The 14,203-nt window shown below is 46.7% G+C and overlaps 1 protein-coding gene across 8 annotated transcripts in view; it reads left to right on the forward strand.

Annotated features, from left to right (window-relative positions):
- LOC123758602 (transmembrane protein 181) overlaps positions 1 to 14,203 on the forward strand; it is a 439,494-nt gene that overhangs the window by 339,021 nt on the left and 86,270 nt on the right. For all 8 annotated transcript variants that reach the window (XM_069334329.1, XM_069334331.1, XM_069334330.1 and 5 more), the window contains one exon: positions 7,145 to 7,369. In XM_069334329.1, coding sequence (XP_069190430.1) covers positions 7,145 to 7,369 — 225 coding nt within the window. The remainder of the gene's footprint in view (positions 1 to 7,144; positions 7,370 to 14,203) is intronic.

Below are 14,203 nucleotides of genomic sequence, written 5' to 3' on the forward strand. Positions count from 1 at the left end.
TTTCAATTGCATCAACCTTCATATTTTTTTCCAGATTATACCGCATTGCATACTTTATTCCCAAAAAGACATGGTCACTTTTACCCAAGGGAGGAAGGTACTGAATGTCAAATATTTCTTTCTCCTTCCTGGTAAATATAAAATCTAGCATAGAGGGAACGTCCCCTTCCCTCATCCTTATAGCTTGTTTAACATGTTGATACAAGAATGGCAGTCTCCGTGGTGTAATGGTAAGACACTCGCCTGGCGTTCCGCGAACGCTATGTCATGGGTTCGTATCCTGCCAGGGAGGATTTACTGGGCGCAATTCCTTAACTGTAGCCTCTGTTTAACGCAACAGTAAAATGTGTACTTGGATGAAAAAACGATTCTTCGCGGCAGGGGATCCTATTCCAGGGACCTGCCCGAAATGCTACGCGTACTAGTGGCTGTAGTACAAGAATGTAACAACTCTTGTATATATCTAAAAAAAAAAAAAAAAAAAAAAAAAAAGTCTCCAGGATGAGGTCTACAAATTTACAGGTCCAGAAATCTTCTGTTTAAGCTTCATATGCTTCCCAGTCTATGGATTTCAAGTTAAAGTCGCCGACTATCAACAGTCGTGAACTATCGTTATCCGCTCTTGCTATGATCTCTCTCATTATTGTTATAAGACTTTCTCGTTTACTATCTAGCTCCTCCTTTGACCATGTGCTGCTCAGCGTTGGACTATATGCATTTATGATCATTAGTTTATCATCCTCATGGCAGATTTGTAGTGCTATTATGTCAACTTCTTGTGGATTGGCAGTCATTATTTCGTTCACCTTTAGGTGTTCTTTCACCAGTGTGTAATTACCTAAGTGTAATTACCTAAGTGTAGTTACAGGATGAGAGCTACGCTCATGGTGTCCCGTCTTCCCAGCACTCTTTGTCATATAACGCTTTGAAACTACTGACGGTCTTGGCCTCCACCACCTTCTCACTTAACTTGTTCCAACCGTCTACCACTCTATTTGCGAAGGTGAATTTTCTTATATTTCTTCGGCATCTGTGTTTAGCTAGTTTAAATCTATGACCTCTTGTTCTTGAAGTGCCAGGTCTCAGGAAATCTTCCCTGTCGATTTTATCAATTCCTGTTACTATTTTGTATGTAGTGATCATATCACCTCTTTTTCTTCTGTCCTCTAGTTTTGGCATGTTTAATGCTTCTAACCTCTCCTCGTAGCTCTTGCCCTTCAGTTCTGGGAGCCACTTAGTAGCATGTCTTTGCACCTTTTCCAGTTTGTTGATGTGCTTCTTAACACTTTCGCGCTCCGTGGAAACTCGCGGTTGACAGGGGGTAGGTAGCCCCTCCGTGCGGGTAAGCGCGCGGTGACACCCAAATGTGTATACTCGTTCCAGCTTTCTCACCTTAATTCTCGTGCTACGTCGCTCGTTTTGGTATCATTGTGTTCGCAATTAATTTCTCTACAGGTGTGTATAAATATAATGTCCAAAAGCCTAGTGTGACTCCCAACTGCAAAGCGTAAAGTCGGCAAAAACGCACAAAATCAGTAACATGTGCATTCCCGTTCCATTTTTTTACCCTAATTCTCGTGCTACGTTGCTCGTTTTGGTATCATTGTGTTCGCAATTAAATTCCCTACAGATGTGTATGAATAAAATGTACAAAAGGCTGGAGTGCCACCCTGCAGAAAAGCCTAAAGTTACCCGTGAACGAGCACCATTTTGTACATTGCAACCTAATGTTCAACTCGTTCAATTTGATAACATCAAATTTCGTGCTACGTCGCTCATTTTGGTATCAAATTGTTCGCAATAAAAAGGCGATTATTTTAAAACTAGTCCCAGAATAATAGAGCAATAACTGGATTTTTAACAAATATTTTAATTCTGGACGCTCATCATCACAAATTTATTTATATCTTTCCAGTGTTCTGACATAAATATTTGTGTTACATCTTTAATTTTGGTATCAAATTGTTCGCAATAAAAAGGCGCACATTTTAAAACAAGTCCCAAGATAATAGGACAATAAATAGAATTTTAACAAATATTTTAATATTCGGACCATAGGCCTATTTATAATATTTCAAGTGTTTGGACATCAAGTTTCATGTTATATCTTTGATTTTGGTATCAAATTGTGTGCAATCTAAAGGCGCTTATTTTAAAACCACTACCAGATTGATCTGATAAAATTTAAATTTTTAAAAAATATTTTAATGAGTGACTCAGTATTGCGTCGTTGGAACCCATTCAGTAGAAAAATGAGTGACGAGATAGTCAGTCTGTGGAACGCGAAAGTGTTAAGATATGGGCACCACACAACAGCTGCATATTCTAGCTTTGGCCTAACAAAAGTCATGAACAATTTCTTTAGTATATCGCCATCCATGTATTTAAAAGCAATTCTGAAGTTAGAAAGCGTAGCATAGGCTCCTTGCACAATATTCTTTATGGTCCTCCGGTGATAGTTTTCTATCTAGAACCACCCCTAGATCTTTTTCTTTATCAGAATTCTTTAAAGATTTCTCACATAATATATAGGTTGTGTGGGGTCTATGTTCTCCTATTCCACATTCCATAACATGACATTTATTAACATTAAATTCCATTTGCCAAGTGGTGCTCCATCTACTTATTTTGTCCAGGTCTTCTTGAAGGGCATGACAATCATCTAAATTTCTTATCCTTCCTATTATCTTAGCATCATCAGCAAACATGTTCATATAATTCTGTATGCCAACTGGTAGATCATTTATGTACACAATAAACATCACTGGTGCAAGAACTGAACCCTGTGGTACTCCACTTGTGACATTTCTCCAGTCCGATACATTGCCTCTGATTACTGCCCTCATTTTTCTGTCAGAAAATTTTTCATCCATGATAGAAGCTTACCTGTCACCCCTCCAATATTTTCCAGTTTCCAGAACAACCTCTTATGTGGAACTCTGTCGAAAGCCTTTTTTTAGGTCCAGATAGATGCAGTCAACCCAACCATCTCTTTCCTGTAATATCTCTGTTGCTCGATCATAGAAACTGAGTAAATTTGATACACAGGATCTTCCAGATCGAAAACCATACTGTCTGTCTGACATTATATCATTTCTCTCCAGGTGTTCTACCCATTTAGTTTTGATTAGTTTTTCCAATACTTTCACTATTACACTTGTCAATGATACAGGTCTATAATTGAGGGGGTCTTCCCTGCTGCCACTTTTGTAGATTGGAACTATGTTAGCCTGTTTCCACCCGTCTGCTACGATTCCTGTACACAGGGATGCCTGAAAGATCAGGTGAAGTGGAATGCTGAGCTCAGATGCACATTCTCTCAGAACCCATGGTGAAACGCCATCTGGGCCAGCTGCTTTGTTCTTACCGAGCTCCTTGAGCATTTTTTCCACTTCGTCTCTAGACACCTTTATGTGTTCTATGTTGTTCTCTGGAATTCTTATTGTATCTGGTTCCCTAAAGATTTCATTTTGTACAAACACACTTTGGAACTTTTCGTTTAGTGTTTCACACATTTCCTTTTCATCTTCCGTGAATCTATTTCCCATTTTCAACCTCTGAATATTATCCTTTACCTGCAATTTGTTGTTTATGAATTTATAGAATAGACCTGGTTCTGTTTTACATTTGTCCGCAATCCCTTTTTCAAAATTTCTTTCTGCCTCTCTCCTCACTGCCGTGTAGTTGTTTCTCGCATCTTTGTATCGCTGGTATGTTTGGGGGTTCGGCCTCTTCCTGTATTGATTCCATTTTTGTCTTTCGGTCTCTAGCCCTCTCGCAATTTCTATTGAACCAATCCTGTTTCCTAGTTCTGCATCTCTGTTTTGGTATAAATTTTTTTGTGCCTTTATCATATATTTCACAAAACTTGCCATACATCTCATTCACTTCCTTGCCTAGCATCAAGTCTGTCCAATTATACTCACTAAAAAAATTTCTAAGGTCACCATAATGTCCTCTCCTGAAGTCTGGTTTTTCAACTGCTTCAACCTCCTTATTTTCTTCCAGCTTATAACGCATTGCATACTTTATTCCCAAAAAGACATGGTCACTTTTACCCAAGGGAGGAAGGTACTGAATGTCAAATATGTGTGTGTGGATGTGGAAATGTGTGTGCAAATTCAAATTACGTTGGTTGTGATTCAAAAAGATTGTACAGTAAATATTAATTTTTGTACTTCCCACGTAAAAAGTCGGCTAATCTGGATGTCGAGCTTATCCAGATGGGGCCTTCCCATATAGTCCGGATAATCAGCCTCATACAGTATTTGATTTTGATTCTTGGGTAACTACCTACCTGTAGAGTTTCTTTCACTCCGATGATCTTGTTCACCTAGCAGTAAAGAGGTACCTGGGAGTTACAGCTGCTACGGGCTGCTTCCTGGGGGTGTGTAACAAAAAGAAAGCCTGGTCAAGTACCGGGCTGTGGGAACGCTAAGCCCCAAAATCATCTTAAGATAACCTCAAGATAACCTTCCTACCATCTGGTGGCATGGTAGGCATACTGCCTGAGTGCCTCACATCAGCCTCATATTTTTACTAACTGTGACTGGTTGATTATGACTGACTGTGACTTGTTGTGACTGTGAATACCTGACTGATTATGGCTGACTTGTTGTAACTGTGAATGCCTGACTAACTGTAACTTGACCTTGGCTGCCTCTGACTGGTTGTGACTAACTGTGACTGGATGCTACATAACAGAGGCAGTGAAATCTGTGATCGGAAAAATGTAATCACTGGCCTAGAGAGGGCAAGGTTGTCACAGCAAACCCAATAGTGGCCTCCAGTTTATTGACAACTGGACTCGGTGAACTCGGTAGCATATTCTGAATTTAACGACAAATGAATCGGTAACTAAGGCACCAATTACCGATCTCAAATTTGGTCATTTCAACCGGCGGTATGGTAAAGCAGAGGTCGTAAAATCAAATGGCTACTGTACTAACAAACATGATATTTAGGATGGTGCTCCCCATTCCCCCATGATAACAGGTAGCACAGTACAGTGGTTAAGGAATTCTTTACCTCTGGCCTGCATTGCATCATGTGGGCTGGCTTGCTCTCTGGCTCATGTGTCTTCTTTTCTCTCTCCCATTCCGTTTTGGTGTCCTCTTCTGTTCAGATTGTTGCTGGTTCCTGAGCCTCATGCTTTCCTCCAGCTCTGGTTCTTGGCCTTTTGCTCTGTTGGGCCATTTTCCTTCATGCTGCCGGCCCCTTCTTTTCTCGTTGAGATTGGGTCAGTGTGCCTCCTGAGGGGTCCTTGCATTTTTGAGGCTTGTTGGAAGCGCCAGGGGTGCTTCACCTGTTCTTGAGTGATGGCATCTGCTACACCCTTTGTGCCACTGATTCTGACTTGGTGGCGGCCTTGTGTGTTGATCTGGTCTCCTAGATCCCTGGTTCTGGGGTTTTTACTTTTTGGATTATCCGCATTGTTTCTTTGATTACCAGCTTTCCTAGTGCCCGTTAGGATCGGAGGTTTGCTGTTTCAAAGCTGTCCTCACATCTCTGTCCTGGGCTGCTTTTCAGATATGAGGGTTTCTGGTTGTCCTGGGTTGGGTGGCCATTTTCCTGTTGGGGGTTGCCCAGCTTGGCAGACTTGTGTGGTCTTGACTCACTTTTTGCCGGGTGTTTCTTCATTGTTTTGTAGGCAGTTCTTCCTCCTCCCTGATGCTTGCCCAATGCCTCTTCTCTGTAGGTAGTTAGGTTCAGGGAGCCACAAAAGGCTTCCCCCAGGAAACCAGCGTTCAATGTAATGAAACGCCTATTTTTAGGTGATCCCTGGTGGCTTCCTGCCACTCCTTTCCCCATTGAGTTGGGCCTGGTGAAAGGAAGATGTCAGGGATGATGAACACCCTCCCTGGGAAAAAATGGTGTTCATCATTCATTGAACTGATGGTGCTGCAGCCGGTGAGCTCCCAATTTCCCCCAAACATGGGGGAAGGTGGGGCGAATGAGCAGCTGCTAGATTATAACATTTTCGATCATTTGCTTACATAGTTTGGGGAGTTCTATGATCATTTTCGAGTCTGTAGGTATCGGAAGCAGTCAGATGTGGTTTGTTTTGTCTCTCAGACTTTCTGGGTGCTTCTCTTGGTGGCAGTATAAATGAATAACTTAATATATAAATACCACAGCTTCCTTTGCTTCTGTGAGAGGACCAGGTTCTGACTCTGGGTTCTTGATAGGCCAGAGAACTCTGCGTTTGATGGCACCTATTAGATTGCTCCTACATTGGTTGATGGTTGCTTCAGGAAGCCACCGGAGCTCACACAGAAATTGGCATTTCATTACATTAAACACCGATTTTATTAAGCTATTTGTTTATAAATTATGTACAAGTAGGTACAATGAGTTGTGAAAGTACATATCTTGGTGAGTAAGTGGTGCATTTTTGTAAAGCCACTAACATGCATTGCATTTCAAGCTGCAATGATTCTGTTTTACCCACTAAATAGAACTTTTAACATAACACTACAGACTGAAGAGCTCTCAGGAATCTGGAAAAGTTAAATGTAGCTCCAGTGTTAAAGACAGAGGGGACAGACATGAAGTGCTAAGTAATAATTAATATGCCTCCCATTCAAAATTGTGGAAAAGTTATCAGGAAATGAATAGTGAGATACTTTGAAATGAGCAAATTTTGTAATGAAGGGACAACATGAATTCAGATAGAAAAAATCATGCCTAAAAAACTTGATTAAATTCTACAAAGGTGTCACCAAAATAAGACAATGAGGGATGGGTCGATTGCATCTTCCTATTTTGCTAGAAAGTAGTAAAAGCAATTCCTCGCAAAAGACATGTGTCTAAGAATGCAAGACAAGTATGGATGATGGATAAACACTGAATTGGGTAAAGGAAAACCAGACAAGAAACAAAGGGTCGTAGCAAAAAGAATATCAGGTTGAAAAGGCATGAAAAGTGTAGTCCCTCATGTCACTGTCCTAGGAACATTGCTCTTTCTAATTTATGTTAGTAATCTACCTTATTGAGTGAGCTTATACATGTCAATGTTTGCAGATGATACATAGCTAATGAGAAGAATGAGAACTTTAGAAGAATGCAGTATATATGTTTTTTAAATATGGCAGAATAAGCATTTACAGATATAATATATATTTTATTTTCTCTTAATTTTTAGACTTGCGACTCAGATTCATGACATTGCTGATGTTCATTGTGTTGTGTGTCACTATCACCATCACTGTCCTGAGGTTTGGGGTGGGTATGCTGGAAGATAACTTTGTCGCTCAGTTGTCCACGCATTACGACTCCTCGGCACAGTTCATGGCATTTTATGGACTTCTAAATCTCTATCTCTTCACGATGGCATACGTTTATTCTCCTTCTGAAAGAGCTTTAATGGGTGAGTACAGTGTATATACTGCGTATTATAGTATAAATTATGCTATATGTGTTTGGAAAGTGCATGAACATGGATGCCTTCTTTAAAAAATACAAATATCTGTTGTCTACTAGATCTAACAATTTAATTTCCTTCCAATTTATTGTCTAATAATTTAATAACTTTTGTTCTCTTAACCTTTACACTGCTACAGCCTGGGCTGTAAATGCAGGTATAAGCTGGGGCTGGTGAAAATATATTTGAATTATGTGAAAATTAATATTAAATGTTATATCTCCAATTTATTGGCTTCAATGTCGTGAAAGTTTCATCCTAATATTTTCCGAAATGAATTTTAGATAATTTTCTGGGGGGAGCCCCGTCGGCTCCCCGGAGCTTTACTGGCTGATATGCTAATGTCAGACTTTGGCATCAGTCATGTGTATGGAGTTCTAGGGCCTACTGGGGACCACGAGCCAGAACCTGGCCTCCTCAGAGAGGCAAGGGGAGCAATGGCCTATAGAAACCCCCGTGTGGTTGGAAGCATTCTATGTCTGCCATCGACCGGGTCAAGCATCCAGAAAGGTAAGCATTCCAAAACAAACCCCTATTCTGGTGAAAATTGCTACCTAAAGCCGAACTAGTGGATAGAACTCTTCAACAGAAAACAAGGAAACTAGCATGACGTCATACGTCACCGCGCCGCTGTCTGCGCAGCTCCCCCATCCCCGGGAGGGGGAAGGGGGAGCCCCAGACCTCCCACGCCGGCTATCCACCCATCAGTTCTTCGGCTGATGCTATAGGCAACGGTTATGTGCTCTGGCTCCAGTGGTTGTTTCAGCACTGTAGCTAGAGTGTGGTGTCTGTTTTCTAGGTGGTGCGTGAGCCGGGAGTGATTCTCCAGTACTCGGGCTGCATGCGCCTAGGGTTCCCTTCCCTAGGTGCCCTGTAAGTACTGCCCTTGGGGCTTGGGGCCACCTTCCACAAGTTCCTTGGGTCCTGCCCCTGCTTGGCCGTTTACTGCTTGGTTTTCGGCCGCTCTTTGTGTGCTCGGGTGTTCTGTCTCCCTTGTTCGCCTTAGAGTAAGGGGCAGTTTTTGCACTGGTGGGGCGCAGGGTACTGTGCAGCTTGTCTTTACCAATCATAGCAGCCGGCTCTGTTCCGCTTGGGTACGCTGTCCTCTTGCGGGGTTTTCTTTTTCTTTTTGTTTATCTACCTGGTGGGGGGGGGTCTGCCTTCGTTCTTGTCCCTTGTGTCCATTGTGTTCTGTGTATTTTCTGGTGGTACCCCCTCCTAGGTCCCCGTGAGTGTACACGTCCCGGGGGTTCAGCTCTTAGAAAGTTGTTTGGTAGCTTTGGGTGCCGGTTAGCAGTACCCTGCCTGGGATTACCTGAGCGCGAGTCCTCTTATAGTAAACGCTCGGGACCCTGGGAAACCCCTGGGGGCGCGCGGGTCCAATGGATGTGACCCCAGAGTCCCCACCTCGCTTCCAGCGAGTTTGAGGGTTGCTCTCACCCTTTGTCTCTGGGTGACTCTCTGTTTTGCCTCCGTCTGCTGCCTGTGGGGTCGGTGACACCTTCGACCCGGAGTCCTGCGAGTTTGGTTGCTCATTGGGGCTCGGTTACCCAGTTGTGCTGACAAAGCGGGTGCGGGCAGCAGGGGCGTTGCACTTGAGCCTTGGTGGTGGCAACGTTCTCGTGGTTTCCTCCCCGGGAGCCCCGGGGCTGCCCCGTTGTAGTTCGTTTTGGGACTTGGGGGTGTTGGTTGCTTTGGTTCCATCCACGCCCCCTTGTCTTTCCCCTGGTTCACCCTTCCTGCCTGCATCCGGTTCCTTACCGTCTGTAGGTTCGCGGTGGGGTTTTTGATGGTGTAGAGACTCGGGCAGTCTCGGGGAATTCCCCTTCCGGGGTAGTGACGGGGGCATTTGAGCCTGTTCCTCCAGCCGTGTTGTATGAGTCTGCCAGTGGGCTCCCTTCCTTAGTGTTTTCACGGCTGCCCCGGTTTTCTGGTACGGCCGGGGCTTTGGGGGAACGGCTCGGCCCTGGGGCCTGTCGTGTAGGTTCCCGGGGCTGGGGAGGGGCTGACTTGGGGGGGCCTTGGCCCCGTTGGGCCCCGTGGGGGTTTTTATCCCCCTCTAGGCGGGGCTTGTGGTTACGCGGAGTGGGGTCTTTCCTCCCCACTCGCCGTACGTGCTGTTGGGCGTCGGCCCCTCCCCGGGCTCGGTTCCTTGGCCTTCGAGTCGGTTGGTTCCGTCCTGTGGGTGGATGTTTCCTCCCACCCCTTTTTGGGACGGTGTTTTCGTCATGTTTCCCCGTTCGATGGGGTTCTGCGTGACTTCTGATCTCGGTTGCGCCTGCGCCTTCGTGTGCCTTCGGGACTAGTGTTGGCTTCTGTGTTCTCGAGGGTACGGGAAGGTTTTTCGCTACTTCCCGCATTATTGGAACGTCTGTCGGCTCCTCGTCCTTGTCGCCCTGTTGGGCTACTTGTCGTCCTGTTGGGCTACTTGTCGCCCTGTTGGGCTACTTGTCGCCCTGTTGGGCTACTTGTCGCCCTGTTGGGCTACTTGTCGCCCGGTTGGGCTACTTGTCGCCCGGTTGGGCTACTTGTCGCCCGGTTGGGCTACTTGTCGCCCGGTTGGGCTACTTGTCTCCCGGTTGGGCTACTTGTCGCCCGGTTGGGTTCCTTTTTGGGCTCTTTGCTTCTTTGGCCAGTTTTATTGTTCCTGCTTCCTCTTTTGGGCTACTTTTCTCGTGCAGTAGTCCTGGCTGGCGCCTTCCCACAGAGAGGGTGTGCGGTTCGGCCAGCGTGTTATGCGCATGCGCCGTGGAGTTTGTTTTGGCCTGGGCGGTGTTTCAGTGCTGGTGTTTTGCGCCCTTTTTGCTACAGTGCTTCGCCTCTCGTTCTTCTCCCTGGCTGCGGTATGTGCCCCTTCGCGCCGGGGGTGTCCTGGTTCCCAGTTGTGGGGAGGACACCGCGGTTTTCCCTGTGTCATGGGTGTAGACCGCCTCCTTCGCCTCTCCCTGCTCTCCTGCTGGTCCGGCAGGGTCCAGCTCTGGCGTCTTCACCTGGCGGTGCTCCCAGGTTCTTCTGGGCACGGTTGAGTCGTGTCAAGTTCGTGCCACCATTAGCCAGGTGAGTTTCTGCGGTCTGGTGTCTTTTGGCCGGGCGCTGGATGCGGTGTTGTTTATATACCTGTCTTTATTTAGGTATATTTTTGTACGACTGAGACCGTTCGCACACCAGTGACTGTCCCTTTTTCAACCCTTCCTGTCCCCCTCATGTGCATATCCAACCCGTGCTGGAGTCATTCAGGGGACCCTCCTTTTTTAATGTTGTGAGGTGTGGGGGGTTGTAGGGTTGGTTCTGTACTCACCTGGTAAGGCTCCTGGCAGTGCTTGCAGGATTTGAGCTCTGGCTCTTGGGTCCCGCCTATCTGGTAGAACTTGCGGGATAGTACCAGTGGAGTGCAGTGGTGCTATTGGCACATTTGGGGAACACTGTATTACCATCAGAGGTCTGTGCTTGTTACACGACCTACTTGCGAGCATAAGCTTTCTTGCTGGTTCGTCTGTGGACTTCCAGGGCGCACTAGCCTGTTTTCGTATGGCAGTTCCGGCCCATCCTGGTTGTGGGGGTATGTGGGCCGGTGGACTGCTCCTAGCAGCTGCCTGGTGGGCCACCCTCTGGCTGGTCTAGCCTGGCCTTGGGCCGGGCTTCAGGTGTGAAAGAGCTCCCAGTACCTCATCCAGCAGGTATCGAGCGGGGTTTCTCCGCCGTCGGTCGCCTGGTGCAGGTTTCTGGGCCTGCAGGGTTTTGTCGTGTCTCCGTTGGCCCTGTCTGGGGTCTGCCTGCTCTGTTCTCTGCCTTTGCAGAAGGGTGTTGCTATTTACATGTTGCTTGTTGCAGTGGTGCCTGTTGCTGCTGCTGCACGTGTGCATTGGTACCGTGTTTCACGGTGGCGTGTCCTTGTTCCTGTGTCCGGTTGTGGTGTGGCACTTTGCTGCCGCTTTTGTGCCTGGGGATTGCGTGGGTTTTTTTTCTGTCCCTGCCTGATTGTCCACCCCTGGTTGTTCTCCTGGGGTTTTTGTGCTTCTGCTCTTTCTTCCTGCCTCCTCTGCAGCAGGGATGTTCTGCGTGTGTTCTTAGGCGTTGGTCAGCCTGTGTCCTGTGATGTGCTTCTTTGTCTCGGTCTATTGCAGTTGTTCGTACCCCTTGGTTCGGGTACTGTTCTGGCGGCGACCCTTCCGCCGCCTTTGGTTTCCTAGCTTGCCCTGCCGGTTTTTTTTTTTTTTTGGGGGGGGGGGTCTTGCGATGTCTCGCGTCGGACCCGTCGTTTTTGAACTCCTGGCGGGCTTGCATGCTTTGGGGAGTTTTTCTGTTCGGCAGACGTTCCATCTCCTTGTTCCGCCTGGGTTTCGGTGGTCGCGCCTGAGATCTTCCCGCGGCTCCGCCTTTTTCCTGGGCTCGGAGGGGCCTTGTCGGGGCTGCTTATGTTCTGCCTCGCGGTCTCGCCTCCGGTTGGTGGTCGGGTGGCTTCGTGGTAGGTGTCCCACCTGCGTGCTTCTCTTGGCGGCAGTATGGGGTATTTTGGCGGTCCTTCCTTTTCCTGTCCCTTCTTAGGTGGTTACTCTTGTTAGCTTGGTTTACTCTCGGCTTTGGTTTTCTGGTGGGGGTTGGGGGCCGTCGTCTTGCCACAAACTGTCGCCTCTTTTCGTGCGGCGCGGGCGGAGCCGCTTCAGCTTGCTTTCGGTCTTGGTGTTGCTTCTGCACCGTTAGTCAGCTATCTTGTGCGTCGTTTCACCTCTGGCCTGTTCGTGCGCCGCTTGCACCATCCTGGTCTCTGGTCAGCGTGCTCTGTCTTCTCCTCGGTTGGTAGTGCCCCTTCGGTTCCGGTGTGTTTTTTCGTCGGCTCTTTCCTTTGGACCTTTGCCTCTGGGGGTCGGGTCGCTGAGTTTTCTTGCTCCTTTGGTTTTAGCGTTTTGGTTGTTTGGTGGCAGCAGTCTCCATCTTTTCTGGCGCGGGGTGGGGCTGCTGCATTCTGGAGGGGTCCAGGATTTGTTGGTGCTTCGTTGGTCGGGCTGGGGGTGTGTCGTTTTTGTGTTCAGTGGCGGCCCTCCGCTGCTGTTTGCGTGCCACGGCGTTTGGGTTCGGAGCGCGTTTTGCGTTGATCCGGCTCTGTTCTTCCCGGTTCGGGGGTGATGGTGTCCCGGGTGGTCAGCCGTGTTCTTGCAGCTAAGCTGCCTGTGTTCTTCCCTCATGCCTGTGGCGTTCGTGGCTTCGCTGCTCTCGCTGCCGTCTAGGTGTTGTGGCCTTGCGGTCTTTCGGGCATGGATTTTTGGTGTTTCGTGCAGGGGCCTTGATGCTCGTGGTTCTCGTGTGTTCCCGGGATTTTCGGGGCTGTGGCGCCTTGGGTTGGCGTTTGCTGCCGGTTGTCTCGCCTCCTTGGGGGGCGCGTGGTGTCCGCCTCCCGGTTCTGTCCCTTTGACCATCCTCTGTGGGTAGTTAGCTCCGGGGAGCCGACGGGGCTCCCCCCAGAAAACCAGCGTTGAATGTAATGAAACGCCATTTTCTGGGTGAGACCCGGAGGCTCCCCGGCAACCCTCCCTCCCTCCGGTCGGCGTTTTTCGCGTGTTTTGACATCCAGCCTCAGAACTGATGGATGGATAGCCGGCGTGGGAGGTCTGGGGCTCCCCCTTCCCCCTCCCGGGGAGGGGGGAGCTGCGCAGACAGCGGCGCGTTGACGTATGACGTCATACTAGTTTCCTTGTTTTCTGTTGAAGAGTTCTATCCACTAGTTCGGCTTTAGGTAGCAATTCTCACCAGAATAGGGGTTTGTTTTGGAATGCTTACCTTTCTGGATGCTTGACCCGGTCGATGGCAAACATAGAATGCTTCCAACCACACGGGGGTTTCTATAGGCCATTGCTCCCCTTGTCTCTCTGAGGGGCCAGGTTCTGGCTCGTGGTCCCCGGTAGGCCCTAGAACTCCATACACATGACTGATGCCAAAGTCTGACATTAGCATATCAGCCAGTAAAGCTCCGGGGAGCCTCCGGGTCTCACCCAGAAAATGGCGTTTCATTACATACAACGCTGGTTTTTTTTTAAAAGAAGAACATTTTGTCGATAATTAGAGCAGCTCGTATTAACTGGAACTGAGGGATAATGCAGTAATAAGGAGATGCAAGCACCTGTCCGATGCACAAAGAAGAAGAATAGTAGTTAGAAGTGCCCACAAAGTGGATATGCAGCTGGAGCCTTTATAACATTGTTGAGTAATACATAATAACACAAATAATGTTGAGTAAGTATGTTGTTATGCTCTATTTTGTTATATATCATACAAATACATTTTCCCAATAGTAGTACCTGTTACTTTCACCAATGTCCACAAATTTATTTTTTAGGGGACTTTTTTTGTTTTTTTATTTTTCTTCTTTGTTTATTATCTGATTTTGTTGTAACCTCTACATCCCGGAGAATGCATACACTTCCATAACTCTGTGAAGATAGAATTAAATTGGTCAACAAATAAATCAGTCATAACTGGCAGAATTTGGTACGTCTGGCTGATTTTTTCACAGATTTCAAACTCTATTTTCCTTCTTTCTTTACATTGTTTAATAATTAGAGACCAGATTAGGGCTTTTTGACCTGTATAAAGTATACCTTAAATCATTATAATTATTATAATAATTCCTATATTTTGTATTTTTGGGGGTTTATTTTTTCTTGACTTCATTTCAACACACATAGACGTACAACTTTCACACATTCGAGTATGAATGCTAAACAATGTTTATTGAAACATACAAGTAAATTAATGAATTAGAACTACCTTATAAACTGTCGATAA

The sequence above is a fragment of the Procambarus clarkii genome, chromosome 31 (genome assembly GCF_040958095.1).
Source record: "Procambarus clarkii isolate CNS0578487 chromosome 31, FALCON_Pclarkii_2.0, whole genome shotgun sequence".
In the NCBI taxonomy this organism is placed as follows: domain Eukaryota; kingdom Metazoa; phylum Arthropoda; class Malacostraca; order Decapoda; family Cambaridae; genus Procambarus; species Procambarus clarkii.